This window comes from Dendrobates tinctorius, unplaced genomic scaffold (assembly GCF_039654945.1).
Source record: "Dendrobates tinctorius isolate UK_male_01 unplaced genomic scaffold, ASM3965494v1 ptg000270l, whole genome shotgun sequence".
Lineage (NCBI taxonomy): Eukaryota > Metazoa > Chordata > Amphibia > Anura > Dendrobatidae > Dendrobates > Dendrobates tinctorius.
In genome coordinates this window covers 3,333,552-3,358,951 of record NW_027361937.1, presented here as the reverse complement: position 1 = coordinate 3,358,951, position 25,400 = coordinate 3,333,552, and the positions used below count along the sequence as shown (strand labels likewise).

Sequence of the window (25,400 nt, the reverse complement as noted above, 5' to 3'; positions counted from 1 at the left end):
TCTTCTTATTCAACTATTATTCTTCTTCATATTCTACTTCTTCATCTTCTTCTTATTCTTCTTCATCATATTCTTATTTGTGACAGGCATTCCTGTAGTTGTTATCTATAAAAGTTTGAAGATTACACCTGCCGTTCTGCCTGTTACAAAAGATTTACAACAGGATTTGTCCGCGTTCAGTTTGGCCTGCAGCAGCAAGCACTTTCCAGGGGCACCACGAGGAGGAACGGACTCACCCCATACACTGCTTAGTCTTCCTCTGCTTATAATTTAGCTAATATCTTTTGTTCTGATTTTTAGTCTTATGCTTAATGTTCTTCTGCTTTTTGTTCTTCTGCTTCTTGGTCTTCTGTCTCTTATTGTTCTGTATCTTGGTGGTTGCCTTCATGTTCTTTGTCCTCTTGGTCATCTTCTTCAGGGTCATCTTTTTAGTCTTCTTAGGGGTAGTCTTCAGGGTCGTCGTCAGGGAGATCCAGAGTGATTACCAAAAACCATTTCAAAAAGTTTGAACTTGGAAATGTAGCAGAAGGTACAAGAAGGCTGAGGAACTGCCAAGAACCAGCTGACGGTACTGGAACCCGGATGGGTAGCAGAAGGAACAAGAGCCAATGGAACTACCGAAGACCAGCTGATGGTACTGGAACCTGGTTACTAAGCAGGAGGTACCTGTGCTAGAAAGCACTACCAAGTACCTGCAGACGTTGCTGGAACTCGGATACCGAGAAGGAGGCACCTAAGCCAAAGGCACTGCCGAGAACCAGCTGACGGTGCTGGAACCCGGATGGGTAGCAGAAGGTACCCATGAAAAACAAAGTTGCAAGACCGCGAGCCGGCCGCAGTTACCGAAACCCACAGTCCTACAGGAGGTGCTTGTTCAATTGGTACTACGGAACCAGCCTTTATTGCCAGAACCCGCAGCCCACATAGGAAGCACCTAAACTGCAGGCACCATAGAGTCGGCTAACCCGACCGCAACACGACAGGACAATGTATTGTTGCCAAAGTGACGTTGACACTTCCCTGAAACAGCTGACAGTGCTGAAACCTGGAGGGGCAGCAGAAGGAACAAGAGCCAATGGCACTACCGAGGACCAGCTGACGGTACTGGAACCCGGTGACTAAGCAGGAGGTACCTGTGCTAGAAAGCACTACCAAGGACCAGCAGACGTTGCTGGAACTCGGATACCGAGATGGAGGCGCCTAAGCCAAAGGCACTGCCGAGAACCAGCTGACGGTGCTGGAACCCGGATGGGTAGCAGAAGGTACCCATGAAAAACAAAGTTGCAAGGCCGTGAACTGGCCGCAGTTACCGAAACCCTCAGTCCTGCAGGGGGTGCTTGTCCTATTGGCACTACGGAACCAGCCTTTATGGCCAGAACCCACAGCCCGCATAGGAAGCACCTAAACTGCAGGCACCATAGAGTTGGCTAACCCGACCGCAACACGACAGGACAATGTATTGGTGCCAAAGTGATGTTGACACCTCCCGGAAACAGCTGGAGTGCTGGAACCAGGCTGGTCAGGAAGGACTACCTGTGCCAAAGACACTTCTGAGCAGCAACTGGCGGTGTTGGAGCCCAGGGATTACAGTTCAAACAGAGTGGAGGAAGAGTCTTAATTGCAGCAAGTTTAAAATCTTTAGTTTTGTGAGTGTGGACAGAGCAGGAGAAATTGCTGGACACACAGCTGGGGATCAGCTGACATTACTGAACCCTAATAACACTGGAGCATATGTTGACTGTGCAGACGGCACTTCTGATCAGCAACTGGCGGTGTTGGAGCCCAGGGATTACAGTCCAAACAGAGTGGAGGAAGAATCCTAATTGCAGAAAGTTTAAAATCTTTAGTTGTGTGAGTGTGGACAGAGCAGGAGATATTGCCATGCACACAGCAGGGGAGCAGCTGGCGTTACTGAACACCAATAACACAACAGCTAGTGTTTTTCTCTGTGCAGACAGCACTTCCGAGCAGCAACTGGCGGTGTTGGAGCCCAGGATCAATCATGGTGTAGGCTGAGGCCTACTTGGAGCAAGTTTAATATCTGATGTAGTTTGAATGTGGAGGGAGCAGGAGATATTGCCGTACACACAGCAGGGGAGCAGCTGGCATTACTGAACCCCACTAACACAGGAGCTAGTGTTTTTCTCTGTGCAGACGGCACTTCCGAGCAGCAACTGGCGGTGTTGGAGCCCAGGATCATTCATGGAGTAGGCTGAGGCCTACTTGGAGCAAGTTTAATATCTGATGTAGTTTGAATGTGGAGGGAGCAGGAGACATTGCCGTACACACAGCAGGGGAGCAGCTGAAGTTACTGAACCCCACTAACACAGGAGCTAGTGTTTTTCTCTGTGCAGACGGCACTTCCGAGCAGCAACTGGCGGTGTTGGAGCCCAGGATCATTCATGGAGTAGGCTGAGGCCTACTTGGAGCAAGTTTAATATCTGATGTAGTTTGAATGTGGAGGGAGCAGGAGACATTGCCGAACACACAGCAGGGGAGCAGTTGGTGTTACTGAAGCCCACTAACACAGGAGCTAGTGTTTTTCTCTGTGCAGACGGCACTTCTGAGCAACAACTGGCGGTGTTGGAGCCCAGGATCAATCATGGTGTAGGCTGAGGCCTACTTGGAGCAAGGTTAAAATCTGATGTAGTTTGAATGTGGAGGGAGCAGGAGATATTGCCGGACACACAGCAGGGGAGCAGCTGACGTTACTGAACTCCACTAACACAGGAGGTGGTGTTTTTTTCTGTGCAGACGGCACTTCTGAGCAGCAACTGGTCATGTTGGAGCCCAGGGATTACAGTTCAGGTGGTAGAAACATGAACACAACAGGAGACCTGGATACTGTTGCCAACCAATTATTTAATCTGGAAGAGGACTGGCAAATTCAGGCGAGATCCAGGCCTTGTCCATTTTCAGAAAAGTAAGCCGGTCAACGTTATCGGAGGTTAGTCGCGTGCGACGGTCCGTTAGTACACCACCTGCGGCACTAAAGACGCGTTCCGATAATACACTAGCAGCAGGGCAAACCAGCACCTCCAATGCATACTGGCTAAGCTCTGGCCAGGTATCCAGCTTAGAGACCCAAAACTTGAAGGGGGAAGAGCCGTCTGGGAGTACATAGAGAGGGCAAGACATGTAGTCTGTCACCATCTGACGGAAACGTTGCCTCCTGCTGACTGGAGCCGTCTGTGATGGTGTAGACATTTGTGGTGGGCACACAAGACTTTGCCACATTTTGGCCATACTGGTCTTGCCTTGTGCTGAGGCACTGCTTCTGCCCCCTCTTTGTGCAGAGCTTCCTCCACTGCCTCGATGCACAGAGCTGCTTTGTAAAGCACTAGCAGCACTGCTCTCGGGTGGAATGGAGAACACGATGGAATGCACCAGTGTGTCTTGGTACTCCCGCATTTTACGCTCCCGGTTCAACGGTGTTATGAGGCTTTGTACGTTGTCCCAGAAGCGAGGATCTGTACACCCAATAATCAGCCATGTTGAGAATGTGGGCGATGCGGCGGTCGTTTCTCAGGCACTGCAGCATGAAATCAACCATGTGCTGCAGACTCCCAACTGGCCAAGAAACGCTGTCCCCTGCTTGAGGCGTCATCTCTGCCTGCTCTGCATCACCCCACCCTCGCTCTACATACTGACTACTAGAGCATTGTGTACCTTCCTCCTCTGGAGAGATGTCTTCCTCTTCCATTGACTCCTCCTCATCCTCCTCACAAAGTGTCCCCTGCCTAGGCCTTTGTGAGGAACCACGTTGCGCAGACCATCCAGAAGCAGATGGCATTTGTGACTCCTCATCCTCCACCTCTTCCAAAACCTCCTCCCTTAGTGGCAGATGTCCTTCATAGAGGCCCACTCAGTGGTGGTGAAGTGTGAACGGCGCGCAGTGCGACTTGTTTGCGCCTGATGCAGCTGGTACTCCATTACTGCTGCCTGCTGCTTACACAACCGCCCCAACATATGTAACGTTGAATTCTACCTGGTGGGTAGGTCACATATGATGCGATGTTCTGGAAGGCGGAATCGGCGCTGCAGAGCAGCAATGCGCGATCTTGCCATGCTGGAATGCCGCAAGTGAGCGCACTCTATGCGGACCTTGTGCAGCAGTGCATCAAGATCTGGATAGTCCCTCAGAAAGCTCTGCACGACCAAGTTCAGCACATGTGCCAGACATGGGATGTGAGTGAGGTTGCCTAGGCCCAGAGCTGACACCAGATTTCGGCCATTGTCACACACTACCATGCCTGGCTGGAGATTCGCTGGCACAAACCACATGTCGCTCTCCTGCTTGATGGCATTCCAGAGCTCCTGCGCTGTGTGGCTTCGATTCCCCAAAGAAATTAATTTCAGTACAGCCTGTTGACGTTTGGCCACGGCTGTGCTCATATCGGTCGTAACAGGTAAGCGTTCACGGGTCCATGTGGAGATAGACCGTGACGGCTCCTGCACGCTGATTCTGAGGAACTGGAGTATGAGGAGGAGTCAATGTGTACAGACTGGATTCCTGCAATCCTTGGAGTTGGCAGAACACGTACAGCGCCACTCTCAAGATCTGTACCCAGCTCCACAACATTGACCCAATGGGCAGTGAGGGAAAGGTATCGTCCCTGTCCATGGTTACTGGTCCACACATCGGTGGTCAGGTGGACCTTGCTACTGACGGCGTTTAGTAGCGCATGTTTAATTTTTCCCTCCACATGCTTTTGCAGGGCAGGGACGGCTTGCCTGCTGAAATAAAAGCGGCTGGGCACGCTGTATTGTGGGAATGCCAATGCCATGAAGTTCCGGAAGGTGTCAGTCTCCACCAGCCTGAATGAGAGCATTTCAAGGGCCAGTAGTTTGGCAATGCCAGCATTCAGAGCCTGTGCTCGGGGATGGCTTGCCGAGTATGGCCGCCTTTTCTCCCATTCTTGTGCTACCGATGGCTGTAGAGTGGCCTGGGAGTGTGAGGATGAACGGGAACGTGGTGCTGTGGGTGGAATGTCACTGGGTCTCTGGACAACAGTGCCAGAGGTTCTTCCATGGTGATCCTGTGAGGAAGCCGAACCAGCTGTTTGTGAGCTGGAGGAAGAGGCTACAACACGAGCTGAAGAGGTGGTAGGTGGTGCTGTAGGTTGGCCTACGTCTTCAGTGTGTCTTTGTAACTCCACCACGTGCTTGGTCCGCACATGTTTCCACTTATTTGTGGTATTGAGGTTGCTGACACTTTTCCTTCTTTTGACTTTCTGATGACACAGCTTGCATTTGACAAAGCAAATGTCATCTGCAACTGTGTCAAAAAAGGACCACGCACTGCAAGTCCTGTGAGCGCCCGTTTTGGGTTTTGGAAGAGGAATGCTCCTAATGGGTGGTAAGTGGAGACTACAGGCAACCAAGTCTGCCCCCTCCCTCTCCCTCCTGTTTTGGCCATTAGGGGAATCTCTTCCTCAGAGCTGCTCCCACCACCTTCCTGTTCTTCACGCCATGATGGGTCAAGGACCTCATCATCTACACTCCCCTCTTCAAACACCTGCTTCTCCTGGGTAGTCTCACCAGCACAGTACGTACATCTGATGCGTACTGAAGTGTGCTGACCATAGGCACTGGCCCACCCGCCTCTTCAGATTCAGGGGGACAAAGCAGTAGCGCATCACTGCATACTCCCTCTTCTTCACATTCTAGAATGCTGCTTGGCTGGCCCCCTGTTTCCAAGCCAAGAGATTCAGAGAACAGAAGTAGAGATGGCTCCTGTCCAGGGCTCTCTGACTGCCTGGGCAATTTGGCAGGTGGTGAAGAGACAGATGGTTGCTCTTCAGTGCCCTGGCCCTGAGAGGATGTGGAAGTAGTTGAAGTCGATGCGTTAGCTGCCATCCATCCGACAACGGCTTCAATTTGTTTGTCCCGCAGCAGTGGGTACGGCGAGGTCCTACAAAGCTGCGCATAAAGGACTGTTCCCTGGTAAAACTGGGGGATGCTGAGTCACTGGTGCCTGCAGCAGGCACAGGATCCCCACTTCCTCTCCCTGCTGAAACTCCACGCCCACGACCACGTGCCTTACTCCCTGCCTTCTTCATCTTGGTAGACTGATAAAGATAGGCAGAAAAGTACTAAGGGGGGCTTAGTGTGCTTATTCCTTAACAGCAGCTAACAGGTATAAGAAACACTAATTTTATAAAGTGTGTGGACTACACTTTAATAGGAGCTAATGTGGCCTACACAACTGTCAAGTGGAGTGTTTGGTGAACTTTATTTACGTGTTTTTTTCAAAAAAACAAAAAGCATGTGACCAAAGATGTAAAAGCGATAGTATCACAAACTTTTTGGTGCTATTACAATGCAGGAAGGTAACCTACAATGCAATAGATGAGGCTCCAAAAAATAGGCTAATACTAATCTGGCTGGGGCTGCAGGGCACAAGCCAGAAAAAAGGCTCCTCTATCTACTCCTATATAGTGTTTGCAACCAATCTAGCTGGATACAGATGGAAGCACACTAATAGGAGAAATTCAGGAAAAATAAGCAGCACTACAGCAAAAAAGGACAATGTATGAGGCAGTGACGCACACTGAGCGGACTACAACCAGAGGTGGCTGCAGAACACACTACAGCGTGAGCTGCACTCACACACAGAGACCTCACAGACAGCCGTGAACATTGCAGAGAACTGTGCACTAGCACTGAAAGGCTGCAGAAAGGCTCCGCTGTCTACTCCTGTATAGTGTTTGCAACCAATGTAGATGGATACGGATGGATGCACACTAATAGGAGAATTAATGAAAAATGAGAAGCAATAAAACAAAAATAAATATCTATGAGGCAGTGACGCATGCTGAGCGGCCTACAACCAGAGGTGGCTGCAGAACACACTACAGCATGAGCTGCACTCACACAGGCCTTGCAGACAGCTGTGAACAGCGCTGCAAGGCAAAAGAAAGCTTCTCACAGGGGTTGCTAAACTAGTCTGGGTAAAGCACAATCTAGCAAATCGATATTTCTAACTGTCCCTCAGAGTCACAAGAGCAGCGTCCTGTCCCTAACTGAACTCACAGCAGAGTGAACCCAAAATGGCGGCGGCGGCTTTTATAGTGCATCATGACATCATTTCAGCAGCAAATCACAGCCATGCCATTAGTTAACATGCCTACATGCCTAACAGGATGTGCCCACACTTCTTAGGATTCCTCATTGGCTGAATCAAATCAAACTGGCTCATAGCATTATGGGAACTTCCGATTCCGGTATTGGATATGCAAAAAGTATCGGAACTCAGTATCGGAATTCCGATACCGCGAATATCGGCCGATACCCGATATTTGCGGTATCGGAATGCTCAGCACTACTAATAGGGAATTTATATTGTGAACCCAAATGTGGACTGTACTAATATTGTCTATAAAGCACTGTGGAATATGATGACATCATATAAGCAAACATGTTAAATCCTAGATAGAATTTTACAATAGATGAGTATTTCCTATTGATGTCTGTGACTCACTCTATGACAAGGTTAGAAATTCTACTCTAGTAAATTGTAATGACTAAAAATAGTTACAGTTACATTGACTGAAATGTTATAGCGCAGAGATATCATGACAAGAAGTGTAATTTGAAACCTAACTTGACATACGTCAATGGTTTGTGCAATGTTAATTTCCCCTATCTCATCAGCATGAATCACAGCCTGGATGCACGATTGAACCCACATAGATAATTGATTTACAGGTCTCTCCATCTCACTTATATAGGGAGAGACCTGTCAAACACCTGCAGCAGTATTTGGAATAGTCGCCGGGGGAGGAGTCAGACTATTCTGGCCTCCTGCAATGGTCCCCAGCAAGAGACTTTCAGAGAATCATATACAGTTAGGTCCATATATATTTGGACAGAGACAACATTTTTCTAATTTTGGTTCTAGACATTACCACAATGAATTTTAAACAAAATAATTCAGATGCAGTTGAAGTTCAGACTTTCAGCTTTCAGGGTGGCACATGTTAAGGAGCTGAAACTCCTAAACCCTTTATCCAATTTTAATGTGGATACCCTCAAATGAAAGCTGAAAGTCTGAACTTCAACTGCATCTGAATTGTTTTGTTTAAAATTCATTGTGGTAATGTCTAGAACCAAAATTAGAAAAATGTTGTCTCTGTCCAAATATATATGGACCTAACGGTACCTGGTTGCAGTCATACAGAAAGGCTGAGGTTTTGGCTACATCAATTGCCTGACAGGTTCCTGTCATAGAGAAAAATACAAAACTCTCCAGAGAGAACTTGAGATTGGTCAGATGGATGATGCTATCCATGACATGTTTCATCTGTATAGAAAAGTTAGAATTGTGATAGGAAACATGACATCAATATCTCCTGCCTGACTTCCAAGTGCAAATATATTCTGAAAACTGGGGATCTCATAGTCTTCTAAAGACCTAGCATATCTCACAACCAGCCACCCAAATGAGCCCTCCGGAGGTATGTGGGCTTAACCTTGATCTAATTAAAAATCAGACTTTGGGGCTTTGTCATTTGTCAGTTCTGGAAGACACAGTACTCTGTGGTTCTGTCAGTTGCTCTAAGAAGCTGTTCTAAGGAGTGCTTTGGCCTCGTCCATCACTTGTCAGTCAATTGCATAATTTTCCTGACAATTGGAGGCATCAGGGTTGCATCTCAACAGTTCCCTTTAATCCTCTCCAGTGAGATAACCTTTGGCGACAAGTTATCAAAATGTTGCATTGTGAGTCATGACAAAATCTTTGCTGCATTTGTATCTGTTGCTAGAAAAGCTGAGTGAAAATCAATATGATTTCCAATACAATCACCGTAGTGTTGGCACATAGACCCAAGTCAGTAAAGCTGCCGGTTATGTAGCACTACAGTTATATGTAATAGAGTGAGGATGTGAATATTGCTGATGTAACTCACAGTAAGATTTCATGTATGCTACCCCTTCCTTCTGCCTACTTCTTATTCCATGTCTTACTTCTGATCTTCTCACTTCATATCTGTTTGGCACTGTCACCCAGATACACACTAGAAAAAACAACTGATGATGGGATTTTTGAAATTGATGAAGAGTCTGGTGAGATGAGGATAACCAAAGCCCTGGACCGTGAAACCTCTGGATGGCACAATTTGACGGTGCAGGCAAAGGAAGCAGGTTAGCGCAAGTCAATAATTATTTGTTAAGCTCATATCACTTTTTATTTTCCAATTTCCATCAGCAAATATATTATTAGCTGCAGGCACCTCACTCTCAGGTGTCATGTCAATCACTCATCAGTTAGGGAAGTCATTCTTTGAGTGCACCCCAATATTTTTTCTTTTCAAGTGGTGTTGTGAGAAGCTATCATACATCCTTTACAATATATTAAACGGGATGTCCAGCCTTAGGGCACAAGTCTACAGTCACTCTATGTGACTGCTGACTTTTGAATTCTCACATCATGCGCACTGCAAGCTCTGGGGATTCTCCGATGCCGGTCGCTGTGAGTAGAGTTGAGCGGGTTTCATGAAACAAAATTTGTTTCAGATGAAACTGGTCCGACTAGGGCAAAAAAATTATGAAACCCCTACCCTTGGTTGTGACTGTTGTTAGGGCTTAGTGGTTAGAGTCAGCGCCTGTCAGTGGCTAAGCTATACACCACAGTGCATCCTAGTCCTCTGCACTATCTAGCGTCCAACTGTGCCTCCCTGCTCAGGGCACTGTTGTACCGCGCCAGGTAGCAGTAACCACCAGTGCAACGTCGTGCACACCTCTAGCACTTTCGTCCCCACCCTGGGTGGTTAGTGGCGTTCTATGAAAATATAAAGAAAAAAAAATGAAACTGCAAAATTGCCATTTTCAGTCACACCTCCTCCAAAAATCACAATAAAAAATAAATCATCGACAGAAAAGCAAAAGCTGTGAACATCAGAAAATGTTGACACAAAAAAAAAACTTTCTGAATTTTTTACCCACTAAAAAAAAAAGCTATACAAGTTTGGTGTTGATGTAATTTTACAGAAATGAAGAATTATGTAGTAGTCACATGTATTGGGCATCTGTTTAAAAGGTATCTGGGAGGCATCTTGTTTAAAAGGCACCCTCACCATTAGAGGAGTGGCAAGCAACACATTGTTATTAGGTAGTATGGTGTTCTACCACTAAATTTAAGTCCCCTGGTCCCAGTGTGGATTGTGTCCTGAACCCGAAGTCCCTGATCCTGGTACAGCCAGTGTCCTGAACCTGAAGTCCCTGGTCCTGGTCCGGCTAGTCCTGAACCCAAAGTCGCTGGTCCTAATGCGGCCGGTGCCAGAACCTCATCCCCTGGTCCATGTGCTACCAGTCCCTGAATCTATATCTAAGACCTTTGAGTATCCTATATATCCGGACTGCTACAACCAGTCTCCAAACATTGCAGCAGCATCGGCAGCATCTGTATCCTGAAGTCGCTCAGGCATTATCTGAATCAGTCCTGTCTCTCCGTGTCAGTAACCGTTCTGCAGAGGACCTAGAATCTATTAGAGTCTAAGTCCATATCCATGTCTGCTTAACTGACCCCTGTGGCCAGCAACTGCAGTACCAGGAACTGCCTAGGAGTGGTACCCGGTGGCTAACTGCAGTCAAGCCTGACCTCACCATCAGGAGCTCCAAAGAACACCTGGTAGCTGCTTTGCGCACTCCTTCTAGGTAAGCCTGGGCCCGTGGCACAGTGGGTCCACGAAACCATGTGCACCACCTGTGTGCGCAACAATATTCTGTTTTGTTTTCTTTGTAAGTGCACAAACTATGGAGTTGCTAATATTTATTTATTTTTGGCATATTAGAGAGCTTTTTGTATATTTTTATACAGTATTCCTAGCTCCTGACTCTATGATGAATCCATTGGGTCCTGTTTGTGTGAATTGAAGATTTGTAGTCAGGTCAATAAATGCCAAAAAAACTAAAATCATAAAACAATGTCAGCATTGCGATCTTTTCACCAATTCAACCCACTTGTATTATTATTCTCATTTTTCAATACTTTATATGATAAAGCGAATGGTGTCATTTATAACTACAACTCATTCTACAAAGAACAAGCCTTCCTATGGGTATGTTGACGTAAAAATAAAAAAAAGTTATGGCTCGTGAAAGGTTGGGGAAAAAATTGCATTGATGAAAATTTGTCAGAAAAGGATACATTTTGTACATTAAGGCCGGGGTCACATTTGCGTGTGTAATGCGAGAAACTCGTGCGAGTCTCTCGCATCAATACCCACTGCCGCTGGCAGTTCGGGTCGGAGCGTTCAGCGACATAGGAAGACATGCAGCCGCACACTCCAGTCCGAGTGCCGGTGGCAGTTCGGGTCGGAGCGTTCAGCGACAGGAAGACATGCAGCCGCACACTCCAGTCCCAGTGCCGGTGGCAGTTCCGGGTATTGATGTGAGAGAGTCACGCGAGTTTCTCTCATTACACACACAAAGACCTTGGCCTAAGTTCGAGGCTAACTTACACTTTGTGCTTGCATTTTCTCCATTGCTAATATATCATTTAGTATTTCACGGATTCACATTTTAATGGTTTTTGGATAATATTATTAGATGTGTTGTAGCATATTGTTTTATATAAGTTTATATAATGTCTTTGTTTTAAAAAAAATCTGTTTTCTCAGATGACCCTGAGAAAGTTTCCATCCTGTCTCTGAGGATACGCATCCTGGATGTAAATGACAATCCTCCAGAGCTAGCTTCACCCCATGAATCTTCTGTGTGTGAAGATGCTCTTCCAGGACAGGTAATGTTCTGTCATTTATCCCTATATAGAAGTAAATAAAGGGTCTATGAGATATTTTTTGTTCCTTAAATCATCACTTCTACCAATCTGCTGATATCTAACCTTGCACACCCCTATTACTATGAAGAACGGGAAAACTTCTCATGAAATACTTTTTTTTTATGGTGAATAAAACTATATTATAATAGTGCATTCTGTGAGATCCCCAAGCCATACTAGAAGCTTTCCTCTACTCACTGTTGTGACACATTAGACTGTCTTTTTTATGTCAGCACCAAATACCAATAATGTCAGCAGAAGATTATATCTAGCCAATATAACCTGTATACTAACCAGATTTTTGCCTTTTTATTTGTGCTTCATGCCTAGTCTCTGTAAAATGCTATAAAGTATTTTATCGCTTTTTCTGCCTGACTTCTAATAAATGAATGGAACCAAGTAAAAATGTTTTAATTTCGTATTTCTAGGTGGTCATTTTGACCTGGTCAAAAGATGCCAGTTTTTCCTCTTAATTTATTTCCATTGCTCCACTGATTATTCTTTTTTTGTTTTGTTGGTTTTTTAATCCACCATATGACCACAGAGATATGGTCATGTTTATCCAGTGCCATTTTTGATGGTTTTATCAAAGGAGAGTTGCTCACAGAAAAATAATGCAGAGCAGCCTAAAGATGCGCTCCCCCAAAGAATCATGTGAGCCATGCCCCCTTAATAAAGACCATAAAATTAGCAGTAAAAAAAAGCCTATATCTCTGGAACCTTATGGGGAATTTAAAAAGAAAATGGATGAATCAGAGGAGCTGTGGAGGGAATAAAATAAGAGGAAAACTGGTCACTTTTGACCTGGTGACAAGTCCTCTTTAAAGGCAAGATATAACACAATTAAAGTGACCCAACAGTTCATAAAAATTGCACAATGAAATGCAGATTGTATAATTGACATACCTGGTGCCCTCGTTTTTACTGTTTCTGGCATGGGTTGTCCGATTGCCATTTCCTCTCTATTTCTTTAAAATGGCAACCATATTCTTAGGCAACACAGACAGTGGGGTAACTTGAATCTTGTTGACCCTTATGCAGTGCATTCTATAACAGAGCCCCCAACTATCATTGGTCCTTAATAGTAGTGGACTCTGATTTGGGCCAAAAGAACCTTTTGGGTCCCTCACAAGGATCCAGGGCCTGGGTGCAACTGTAACCAATGCTCCCACTCACTATAGTTATGCCTTTGTACCCTAGGCACATTTTGCTTCAGTATTCTAAGATACTCCTTCAGCTCTTGGATTGACACAGTGCTGATGTTGGTTGAGAGCATGAGTTCTCCTTAGACAACCAAGGCACAGTATACATGAGATCAGACATCAGTAAATTGGGCAGTATATTGGCTATTTTAACTAGCACCAAATAATTTATGCATTTTGATTCTAAAAGTAAATGACCTTATTAGAAAACTTGCATTTCTCCTTTGTATTGAAACATGTATTATACATCCTTACCGACCTTGAACAAATAATCTGTGCTCCCTTTGCTGTAGCTGATTCAGACCATCAGTGTGGTGGATCGAGATGAGCCAATGGGGGGGCATCGATTCTACTTCAGACTTGCTCCAGAACCCAGCGCCGAACATCACTTTACTCTGCTCAATGTCAAGGGTGAGCCATGCGCTGGTCACCTACCATATATCTACTTTAATCATGCCAGCCATGATATCCATCCATTCACTTTCTTACAAATGCCATCAGTTTGTTTGCATTGTTTCATGTAACATTATTCTTCATGATGTTTATGTGATCAGTGTTAGATAGCCCAGTTTTTACACCACTCTTACCAAAGCTGCCAACAGTTTTTAAGGTTCGTGACCTTAGCTTTATTATGGATCCATTATAAAGCCTATAATTCCCTAAGGATCCATAATGTAACTCGGAGAATGGTATGATGCCTACAGACAACCATTTGGTAAAGCCTACAGGTCTATGACACAAGTCCATAGGGTTAAGATTTTATGGTTTGCCACCATATAGGGTTAGTGCACATAGCTTTGCAATGTATATAAGCCCTTACCTTTACTCACTAACATTTCCCAGCTTCAAATACTATTTCAGAGCATAGAAAGTCAGGTCATTGTCAATAATAACTCCTTTTAATATAGTTAATTGTAAATAAATTAAATTAATTATTTTTTTTATAAATTAAATTTTGGTCCCATAACTTCTGTCAGGTTTGAGATCTTTTTTAGCTTTCTAAGATAGCCACATTTATGTTTACTGCCATCCCTGGCTGAGTAGCCAATATTATGTGACTTGTCAGTAGGACTTTACTTATATATAACAACAAAAAGCTTCATTTCATTTTCTTACTCTCCTACTTGCTACCTGTGTATATGCATTCCTGCCTCACTGTCTCAATATTTCTTAATCATATATACTGTATTTATAATTGTATATTTAACCCTTACTAAATTCTGTCCTGAGAGTTCTATGTATTGCATGTTTTTCTCTATACATATGCGAATACCTCCAGGTCTATATTTGACAAGTTACAAGTGATCTATGTTGTGCTGTAATTCTAATGTTCCATTAGTTACATCTGTGCATCTTCTATTAAGTAAGGCTGCTTTCACACATACGACATTCCTCTTGACAAACCACAATGTCGGCATTGGTCAAGGTCTGTATTCAGACTATAAATGTTGGACTTGATGTTGGATGTGCACAACTGGCCTAAGGCGGCTTTCAGGTGGCAATATTACAGGAGCAAACAATGGTTCTCTCTCAGTTGTACTGAACAAGATCTAGATTACCATAGGATCCTACAGTGACCTAAGTCTCTTTTAGTGGATTGGAGATCCAGGTATTGATCAATGCTGGATATTGTTTTAAGACCAATTCCTGGAATTATTTAATTTTTCCCAACACCAATAGAGATCATTTTGTATAGTTCTCCATAATTGGGCTCCTAAAATCAAATCACAATTTATAAAGTTCAGCTAAAGAAATGCTTCTACCATTATTCTTACTAGGCCAATCTGTTTTACAAAAAGTTTTAAGTGATTAGAAATCAAAGCCTTTTCAAATAACACTAAAGAGGACTCAGAAAAATGTAGTTAAGTACCTTACAAATATCGCAAAGCTCCCCTGATTTTGATGCTCTTTTCTATTCCGCGTTGCATCATTTAATTGCAGAGATATTTACGTTTGTTATGTTTTGAACACCGTGAACACTCTGCTGGTAGTTCAACTGGGCATTTCTTCGTCTCTGGGAGTGTACGCTGTCATCTCTCCCTCCCAGATTCTGTCAAGCACAGCTTAGCAGCTTGATCTAGCACTCTATCGGGCTTAGAAGGTGTAGAGCTGTGATTGGCAGCATTTTGGAGGGATGAGTTAAAGCACACGCCCCAAGAAGTGACTCTGAAGAAATACATAGTTGAACTACAAGCAGAGATTTCACATACTGTGCTACAAAAATAACAAATGTGAATATCTCTGCAATTAAGTGATGCAGCGCAAAATGGAAGAGAGTGTCAGAATCAGGAGAGTTCAGAGATTTTTTACAAGGTATTTATCTCAATTTTTTACAGCAACAAGTCCTTTTTAAGCAGGGTTATCTCTCAGCTGGGTTATCTCTTGAGTCTTACAAAGAAAGAGGGTTAAAGGTTACCTAATTGCATGAGCTGTTTTTTATGTCCAACCAATAACATGTATTTTCTACATTACAGATAACACAGCATCCGTACATACACATCGAATGCCATTTGATAGAAGAGAGCAGGATATGTTTATCTTGCCGATACTGGTTGTGGATGGAGGTACTCCAGCTTTGAGTAGCACGGGAACTCTTACCATTCGGGTGTGTGGGTGTGACAGCACAGGTGCGGTGCAGTCATGTAACACAACTGCCTATGTGATGGCTGGAAGTCTGAGCCCGGGAGCGCTTATTGCCTTGTTGGTCTGTGTTCTCATACTTGTAGGTAAGTTACAAATGTTTATATTACCTTTGTATATTCCAACTTCACATCTACCTTACTTCATCATATTTTTCCAAATTCATATTATATCCAAATTCAAGCATAACTATAAATTATTTTTACCAGTGTTTTATAAAAAAAAAATAACCATTGCTCCCCATTGTACGCCTGCCCAAACCCATATGCATTATTTGGACATATTGGTTTCACAGATGGAGTAACTGACTTAAAAGATCTCTCTAATAGCCAAAGTAGAGTACTGCTGCAAAGAAGGGCTCTGATTTTGGAGAACTAAGAACAACCATGTAACACCACATGTCTTCTGCATCTGCAAAATATATAGCCTTTCATAGCTTTCCTCCTTGATACATGGGCGTACCCACTGTGGGGGGGGCATCTGCCCCCCCTAGAAGCAGGGATGCTCACCTATCATGATGAGGCCACCTGTTTTTCCTGCCGCCGGCCCTTTAAATCTTCGGGTATGGCGGCTTTACAGGTGCGCGCTTGCGCAGTCAGTAGCCGGGTGCCCTGCAAATAGGGGTTAAGAACGCCTAACATTGAACATCAGGACGTTCTTTGTGGGCAGCGAGAGAGCGCTCTGCTCTCCCTGTCCTCTGCCCCTGGCTGCAGTGTGCCACTGAAGGTATCAGGTCAGGCATCCGGAGGAGCTCTTAGTACCCACATGCTCTTGAGGCAATCGCTGTTATTCTATTCAGTCAGTGACGTCACGCTGGGTCTGGGTGAGTGAGTGCTGGCTTGGCTGATGTATTTACAGGGGCTGGGCTGATGTATGCTGTATATTGGGGCTGGGTGCTGTCTGTGGCTGGGCTGATGTATTTACAGGGGCGAGAGACTGACTGTGGCTGAGCTGATGTATATACAGGGGCTTGGGGCTGGCTGTGGCTGATGTATATATAGGGGCTGGGGGCTGGCTGTGGCTGGGCTGATGTATTTACAGGGGCGAGGGGCTGACTGTGGCTGAGCTGATGTATATACAGGGGCTTGGGGCTGGCTGTGGCTGATGTATATACAGGGACTGGGGGATGGCTGTGGCTGATGTATATACAGGGGCTGGGGGATGGCTGTGGCTGATGTATATACAGGGGCTGGCAGTGTCTGGGCTGATGTATATACAGGGACTCGCTGTGGCTGGGCTGATGTATATACAGTGGCTGGGCTGATGTATATACAGGGGCTGGCCATGGCTGGGCTGCTGTATATGCAGGGGCTGGCTGTGGCTGGACTGATGTATACACAGGGGCTGGCTGTGGCTGATGTATATACAGGGGCTGGGGGCTGGCTGGGCTGATGTATATACAGGGGCTGGGTGCTGTTTGTGGCTGGGCTGATGTATATACAGGGGCTGGGGGCTGGCTGTGGCTGGGCTAATGTATATAAAGGGGCTGGCTATGGCTGGGCTGATGTATATACAGGGGCTGGGGACTGGATGTGGCTGATGTATATTCAGGGGCTGGGGGCTGGCTGTGGCTGAAGTATATACAGGGGCTGACTGTGGCTGGGCTGTATATACAGGGGCTGGCTGTGGCTGGGCTGAGGTATATACAGCGACTGGCTGTGGCTGGGCTGATGTATATACAGGGACTGGCTGTGGCTGGGCTGATGTATATACAGGGGCTGGCTGTGGCTGGGCTGATGTATATACAGAGGCTGGCTGTGGCTGAGCTTATGTATACACAGGGGCTGGCTGTGGTTGATGTATATACAGGGGCTTGGGGCTGGCTGTTGCTGATGTATATACAGGAGCTGGGGGCTGGCTGTGGCTGGGGCTAGTGATGATATTTACAGGTGGTTCTGGGTTCAGTGAGCTGGGGCTGGTGATGATGTATATACAGGTGGTGCTGGGCTCAGTGGGCTGGGACTGGTGATGATGTATATACAGGTGGTGCTTTGCTCAGTGGGCTAGGGCTGGTGATGATGTATATACAGGTGATGCTGGGCTCACAGTGCTCGGGCTGGTGATGATGTATATACAGGTATGGGGCTCATTATACTGGATGGAGCAGTTTCATTCACCTTTTTCATTCTAAAATTTTACAACCTGAACGACCATGGCTTGCCCCCCTAGTTTTGATCAAGGGTATGCCCATGCCTTGATAACTGATGTTTTGAGTAATCAGCTGGCTATTAGAGGACCCTCATTTGGAGAAGAGGGTTACAATAAAAAACACAGTTAGGAAACATTAACCCTGACAATCTGATAGGAAAATTCCCAACGTAGGCCAAGTGTAAGATCTCGAAACGCATTTATGGGTTATACAAAAGTCTACCTTCGGTTCTGTAAGGTCTGTGCTGGTACATCGGCTTCTCAAGTCAGGAAATGTGATTTACAACATTCACCCATTTGGCTACTATTAAAAGATAAGAGGACATTTATTTAGAGGCTATAGATTTTCTAGCTATCTATAGTGATTGGGAGACTGCCAGCTACAGAAACTCATCACCCTGCATCTCATCCAGACAATCCAAAACATAGCAATGGATCAGGAGTCATTTCAGCAGAAAAGTCTGAATTTATTTTGTCTATTACCACAATCCAAAACCAATTTAGCTTGGGGCAACTCCATAAGAGATGCATTAAATCTACTGTACTCCGCAGACATACTGGACACCTAGAATCATGACTCAGTATTGTATGATAGGTCCTAAGTGTAGCACTATCACTCAATAAAGGGATATCACCGATACTTCCAAAATATAAAACAATATTTCGATTTTTCTCATATTAAAAATGGGATGAAGCAGGCTATTTATTCACATTTTTAATCACAGAGATACTTAGTCCTTTATCTATACATGGTGACAAATGATCCAATAATTGAGTATTTCTGACTTTGCACACTATAGCATACCTCTAGTAATACATATAGTTAGCTAACAGTTGGCAAATCAATATTACTTAAAGGGGTTTTCACTTTAAAAAAACTGGTCCCCAAATGCTTTTATACTTGTAAAATAACAAAGAACAAATAATACCCTCCACCACTGCTCCAGTATCTGTATTTTGGCTGCGGTGTTGACGTCACGACATCAGCGCACATCACCACTGCAGGCAATCACTGAGATCAGCGGCTGTCAATGTAGACGGCATGAGCTCTGTGATTGGCTGCAGTGGTGTCACAAATTGTCGGTGTGAGATCATAACTGCAGACAAAAAAGAAAGACCACAGCGGTGGCGGAGAGTCGACACTTGTCCCGGGGTGGATGAGTATCTACTTTATTATTAAAGCTTTTGAGGATAAGAAGGAAACCCCTTTAACAGTGCAACTCTCCACAACCTGAAGTTCTCTTATCCCAGCATTATGACACAGCTGAAAATAGCAATTTTTTTCACAACTTGCTGGACTCTACCATGCTCTACGGAGAAGGAAGAGTATGGGGTGTTCAGAGGCATTACTAAAAGCAAGTCTTAACTTTTACTAGGAAATTGTGATATGTTTTAAGGGATTTACTTGTGAAGGAAATGTCTAAATAGCACAATAAAAGTATGTTCACCTTTCCAATCCCATGTTCCTCCTCTGCTGACATTTCCCTGGCTGGAGCTGTTATACTGTATGTCAGTGAGAAGTGGAGGAAACAACACACCATTGTGGGAGCCAGGCAAAAAATGGCTGCAGATTGTCATGGAAACAGTGGTGATGGAGTGTCAGTCATTGGAAAGGTAACTCTGTCTCCTGGTCCTAAAACAGCGCTCATTGAAAATGCTTAGCTATTATTATAGTACGGAGAAATAACTGAGAGCACTGAAATAAAGAATAGCAAACCGAGTTAAATGTACTCGCTCTTAATTGTATAAGCTGTCATGGAACCTGACGTATAATACATGGTGCCCGATCTAAGGCCAGCGTGTATCATTGACTGGCTGTATGATGTCAGTCACCTGATGTTTGCCACCTAATAAGAGAGCGGCATAATGTAGAGACAGAGACCCTGATTTCAGCAGAGTCACTTACTAGGCTTCTTGCTGTAGTTTTGATAGTATCACTGTTTTAACAGCAGGAGATTGTCACTAAAGAACGAGCAAATCTGCTGCCATGTAGTCCTCCATATTCATGAGCTCTGTGCAACAAACTCCACCCATACCTATGATTGGCAGCTTTCTGCCTATACACAGTGTACAGAAAAAGCTGCCAATCAGTGGTGAGGGCGGGGTTATACAGAGCTCAGCACTGCTAGATCTGCAGTAGATAAATCCTGGTGGGTGATAGGTTCATTTTAAAAGGCTATTGGGAAAGTAATCAGATATCACAGGCATAATTATATATTTTTGGCAAAAAATAAGGGAATGGCGACAGTTTAAAGAACATTCCCGTATATATCGTTTATGCATGTATCAGTTGATGAAAGGAGATGTAACACATCTATGCCTTTTAATCCTTGTTTAAAGCAGTAATTGCTGCCATTAAAACATCTGAAAAGAGCAAAAAATGTTATGAAATAACACTAAAAAAAGAGTCATACTTACCATATCTATAGTCCAAAAATGTTTCTCCAATTACTTTGCTTCCTGGTTCCACACAGGTATCTATAGTTCCTTGTGTGGATGTAGAAAGTTGGAGTGGTAGGGGATAGCTAATAATTCATTACTACTTTTTTCACTTTATTATATTCTAAGCTGTTTTCTGGTTTTTTATGGCTGACTGCACAAACATTTTATTATTGAGGCTGAAACAATATTCTGAATAACCAGCAAGATAAATCTAGCACTTTTTCAGCAAAAAGTTTTTTTCGCAAGGCCTACCTTGCAAGGTGTCTCCAAAGCTACATGGATACAGAGGGCGTAGAGGTTTGTTGGTTGCATTTTAATATTTTACTTAACTATATCATTCAAACATTCTCTTATTTTATTGCTTACAGTGCTGATTCTTCTTATCCTGGCTTTAAAACGACACCACCAGGGTCATCTTTCATCAGATGAAGATGAAGACATGAGGGATAACGTCATCAAGTACAATGACGAAGGAGGTGGAGAACAGGACACAGAGGCATATGATATGTCAGCCTTGCGCAGCTTGTACAATTTCAGCGAAGGAAGTGAGACCGGAGGGGACAGTACTCTTGCTACTCAGCGTCACCCCTTGCCTCAGTGGTTTCCAGGAGCTGAACTGGACTTCCCACTGTTCAAAGACTACATCAGTAGAAAAGTGAGGCTCGCCGATCAGGACTCATCAGTGCCTCCTTATGATTCCTTCCAGACTTATGCCTTTGAGGGCTCAGGCTCTAGTGCTGCATCTCTCAGTTCAATCAGCAGTTGGTCTACGAGTTCAGAACAAGACTTTTCTCAGTTGGGTTCTTGGGGTCCCAGATTTCGCCAACTGGCAGCTCTATATGCTGGACACAAGGGACATGAAGAAAGCCTGAGCTCCTAGCCCAAGTTAATCCCTCAATTTTCAGGGTACCAAGACCTTATGCGCTAATTACAGGGGCGGATTTGCTCCATATTTATTACATACCAATATGTAAACACCATATGACATTGCTCTACTATGATCATTAATTCTTTCATTCTACTGGTGCCCGATTATTTACAGATCTCTCCCACCCTTGATACTCGTGTTCCTTACCTTCTCTGGCAAGATCAAAGAAGTCCATAAACAATCTCTAATCACATTCTGACACCATTTCACATGTACTTTTTCCAGCAAAACTGTATGACAATGTATAAGTAATTGTTCTAACAATTTTGTATTCCTTTGTTAACTTCCAGGCGACTTTTTGTCAAAAACTATTTCCTAATATCTCACAGATGTGTGTTAGATCTCATTGGGAATGCAGACTGATTTCCAGAATATAGGAGTTGCAGTACTCTAAATAATGCGTGAACACCTTGAAGCCCTGCTTTGATAAATCAGTTTGCTCCATTGAATTGAATAGTTGAGTGATAAGAGGTCTCAGTGATTGAAATATTTGGAGGGGTTATCCAGGACTTTTTTTTATTTTTCCTATGTTGATAAGCACTTACCACAGATAATTGCTAGCCACCTTCATGTGCTGCATTGGGACAATCTCTCGGGCTCAGATCACTAATTGAGCGTTTCTGCCAGTGATTGTCCTGCTTCTTGTGATGTCAAATCAACAGAGTAGTTCCTTCTCTTCCGCTATGCTCTGTTGGAGTGTCATTGCCAATGTCATGTAAATTGATAGCCAGCTGTCCTATCAGAACCAGCAACGCCTAAAGCCCCATCACACACAGCGAGATCGCTGCTGAGTCACAAGTTTTGTGACGCAACAGCAATCTCACCAGCAATATCGCTGTGTGTGACACTTATCAGCGACCGGCCCCCTGCTGGGTATCGCTGATCATGCTCGAATGGTCTGGACATTTTTTTGATCGTTGGCCTCCTGCTGACCAGCACGCATTGCTGCATGTGGCATGAGGGAGACCAGCAATCAGCGAGCTGGAGCTGGTAACCAAGGTAAACATTGGGTTTCTAAGCGCCGCGCGGAGCTTAGAAACCCAATGTGTACGTTAGATACCAGCGCGCTGGTGCAGGGAGCTGGTAACCAAGGTAAACAGCGGGTTTCTAAGCGCCGCGCGGCGCTTAGAGACCCGATGTTTACCTTGGTTACCAGCTCCCTGCACCAGCGCGCTGGTATCTTAACGTACACTGCGGGTAACTAAGCGACGTGCGTCGCTTGTTACCCGCGTGTCGCTGTCCTGATCGCTGATGAGATCTGCCTTTTTAGCAGCTCACCAGCAATCATGTAGCGACACACCAGCGACAAGTTCATATCGTTGTCGGGATCGCTGGTGAGTTGCTATGTGTGACGGGTCCCTAACGCACCAGGGAGGAAGTTGCTGATCAACATGCCATCAGCAGTGACTCCCTATCAACAGAGCAGAACAGAAAAAAAGGACCTGGTCTGTCGATGTGACATGACAGGAAGCAGGAGAATTGCTGGCAGGAGTGATCCGTAACCGCTTTGAGCTGGGAGAGATCATTGCAGGGCAGCACAGACAGGTTGTTAGCAACTACCTGCTGATAAGTGCTTAGCCCCCTCGGGAAAATAAAAACAGTACCTTATAACCCCCTTAAACAGTTGGAATGTGTGTGCTATAGTTTTAGTAACTGATGGAGGTCACATTTAACAGACTCCATTCCATACATTTGATATTGTGACATATAGCTATGATATGACAGAAGATAGATATTGGGTAATTTTTGCCTTAAAGAGGTTATCTCACAAACAATACTTGTCACCTATTCCAAAGATAAGTGATAAGTGTATAATGGATGTGGGTGCTACAACCTCCACTGATCATGAGAACAGGGGACCTTTGCCCCAGTTGAGAAAGGAGCAGTAGTAGTGACCGCCATTACTTTCTCTGCTTATGGTAACAGTGGTCAACAAACATGAATTTTTCACAATTAATAATTTGTTGCATGATATGAAATAAGCAAGGCAATTCAGATAAGACTTAAAGCAATGAGCAATGCCGTAAAGAAGGTAGGCATAACCATTACTATCCAGAACACTGCAACATCTGAGAGCTTCACAAAAGATTTAGCTGAAGCCAAATCAGATAGCTTCAAGCTATCAAACCTATAAAGAGAGTTTACACTTTTCTCAGACTATGTAAAAATTGTTCACATTTTGTTCATTCCTACGGTTGTTTTTAAGAGTTTTTTGGAGTACATGAACTTTTTTACACACATTCATCTCCTAAGCAACATCTTCCTCATGATGCTCATTGCTGCCATTATCACCAGCTGGGACTCCAGACTCTAAAACAGCTGAATCTAACAGGGTAACGTCAAAGGATTGACAGTGATCCTTACGGGGACGTATCTGCAGTATTAGCTGTCATTGTAATAAACTTTCATTGTATCAACTCTTGAACCCGTGATCTGTCATCTACATCTATCGCCTACACAGTGCACTACCACAACTCCAAGAGGGATTGTCATTATTTATCATGATTCCTCAGAGGATCAAATAAAAGTTTCTTCTACTAAATTTTTATTGCGTGTCTTAAATGTGATCAGAAACATTATTGAATCTACTTAAAGGGTAACAGATGGTAACACTCACTACTAACTTTGGTGCAAATCAAGTTGTAGGACCCGATCTATTGACCGTGTGAACAAGCTACTAGATGCCTGCCATGAAAGCCACCTCTTATGTGTTGGCATTCGTGGCTCTTCTTTTCATATGTAACATGTGCATAATGCTGCAACATTGCCTTCAGACCAGCCCTGCTAAACAAATAAGATCCATCAGGAAAGAGGCCGCTCTCCAGGACTTCCATATATCCACCACAACTCTACTTACTAGCAAATATACAGTAACTATACACAGGTCAAAAGAAATCAAGCTTGGTAGACAGATGGCTAGCTGATGTCACAAGGTAGGGGAACAGCAAAAGTACTAGCAGGTAACAAACCAACAGTTATCTATAACTGACCCTACACACCTAGCCAATGTTTGGGTACAACAGGAACTCCAACCTTCTTTAAAGATATTTTGGAACTATGTTCTAGGACTTAGAAACCCATCCAGATGGGTCATTGGTCATTGATAGTGTTTTATACTTTGCTGTCGTTGTTGTTAATAGTAAATGCCAGTGATGCCCAAATTATAGCCAGGGGCCACATGTGACCCTCTTGTTCTTGAGTGTGGCCCAAAAGAGGTAGGGAAAGTCATGTGCAGCTGTCTTTCCTAGGATTATGATTAGATATAAGTGTAATGTAAACGAAGTGCTCAGACAAATAATAAAAAAGCAAAAAGCTTGCCAATTTCTTCTACTTTGTTTTAGGGGGACTGTGGCATCTTTCCAATTTAAAAATTTGAGCTATAAGTATACACATATGCATGTATTATGTACAGTATGTGTATTTCGTACAGGTTGATCACCAGCAACATTTAAAGAGCCAATTCCAAAAGTCATTTTTGTAGTAGAATTTGTCTATATTGTCTTAAGGGCCTGTCACACTAAGCGATATCGCTAGCAATATCGCTATAACTTGTGACGTTATGGCGATATTGCTAGCGATATCGCTGTGTCTGATACTTACCTACGACCGGCTCCCCCGCTGGTTATCGCTGATCGCGCGAGAACCTCCAGGACTGTTTCTCGTCGTCAGCTTCCTGCGGCGCTTCCTGTGGAGAGACGAGCGACGAGCATGGAGCCGGGCGGGAGGACGCAGGATCGCCTAGTGTGACAGGTAAGTAGCGACCCCCGACCCCAGCAATGTCGCTGGTGAGATCTGCCTGTGTGGCAGCTCACTAGCGACCACTTAGCGATGTACCAGCGATCCTGACCGCATCATATCACTGGTCGGGATCACTGGTACATCGCTAACTGTGACAGTACCATTACTCTTAGCATTTTGTGGTACAGTCAGTGTTCAGTCTGCAATTTTAGTCTTTAGTGATCAATGAGTTACTAGAACTTTGGTGCCCGATAGTTGACTAGTTTTTATTTTCGGTGATGAATGTTTGGGTGATTGGTATTGTGTATTAATGTAGCTTTTTGGAACTGTTAGTTAGGACAGACTAACTTATGTAGGTAACACTTTGAGAGTATTCGACTCCCTTTCTAATTCCAATACTACTAGTGCTAGTGTTTCCTGTTGTTCATAACTCATCTGACTGTGAAGAATCTGCCAGAAGATGGTACATATTAGAATGCCAGGTTTTTAGCTTATAAAAAAATCATACCAAGAATAATCA

At 44.3% G+C, this 25,400-nt stretch overlaps 1 protein-coding gene across 3 annotated transcripts in view; it reads left to right on the top strand.

Annotated features, from left to right (window-relative positions):
* Positions 1–23,684, top strand: part of CDH22 (cadherin 22) — a 691,233-nt gene extending 667,549 nt beyond the window's left edge. For 2 of the 3 annotated variants that reach the window (XM_073559369.1, XM_073559370.1), the window contains exons 8-12: positions 9,011–9,144; positions 11,622–11,743; positions 13,278–13,395; positions 15,459–15,710; positions 20,583–23,684. In XM_073559369.1, the coding sequence (XP_073415470.1) occupies positions 9,011–9,144; positions 11,622–11,743; positions 13,278–13,395; positions 15,459–15,710; positions 20,583–21,094 (1,138 nt within the window). In that variant the 3' untranslated portion in view covers positions 21,095–23,684. Of the gene's footprint in view, positions 1–9,010; positions 9,145–11,621; positions 11,744–13,277; positions 13,396–15,458; positions 15,711–20,582 lie in introns of those variants that run through there. The other variant, XM_073559371.1, reaches the window with a different exon arrangement.
* Positions 23,685–25,400: the final 1,716 nt, after the last annotated feature.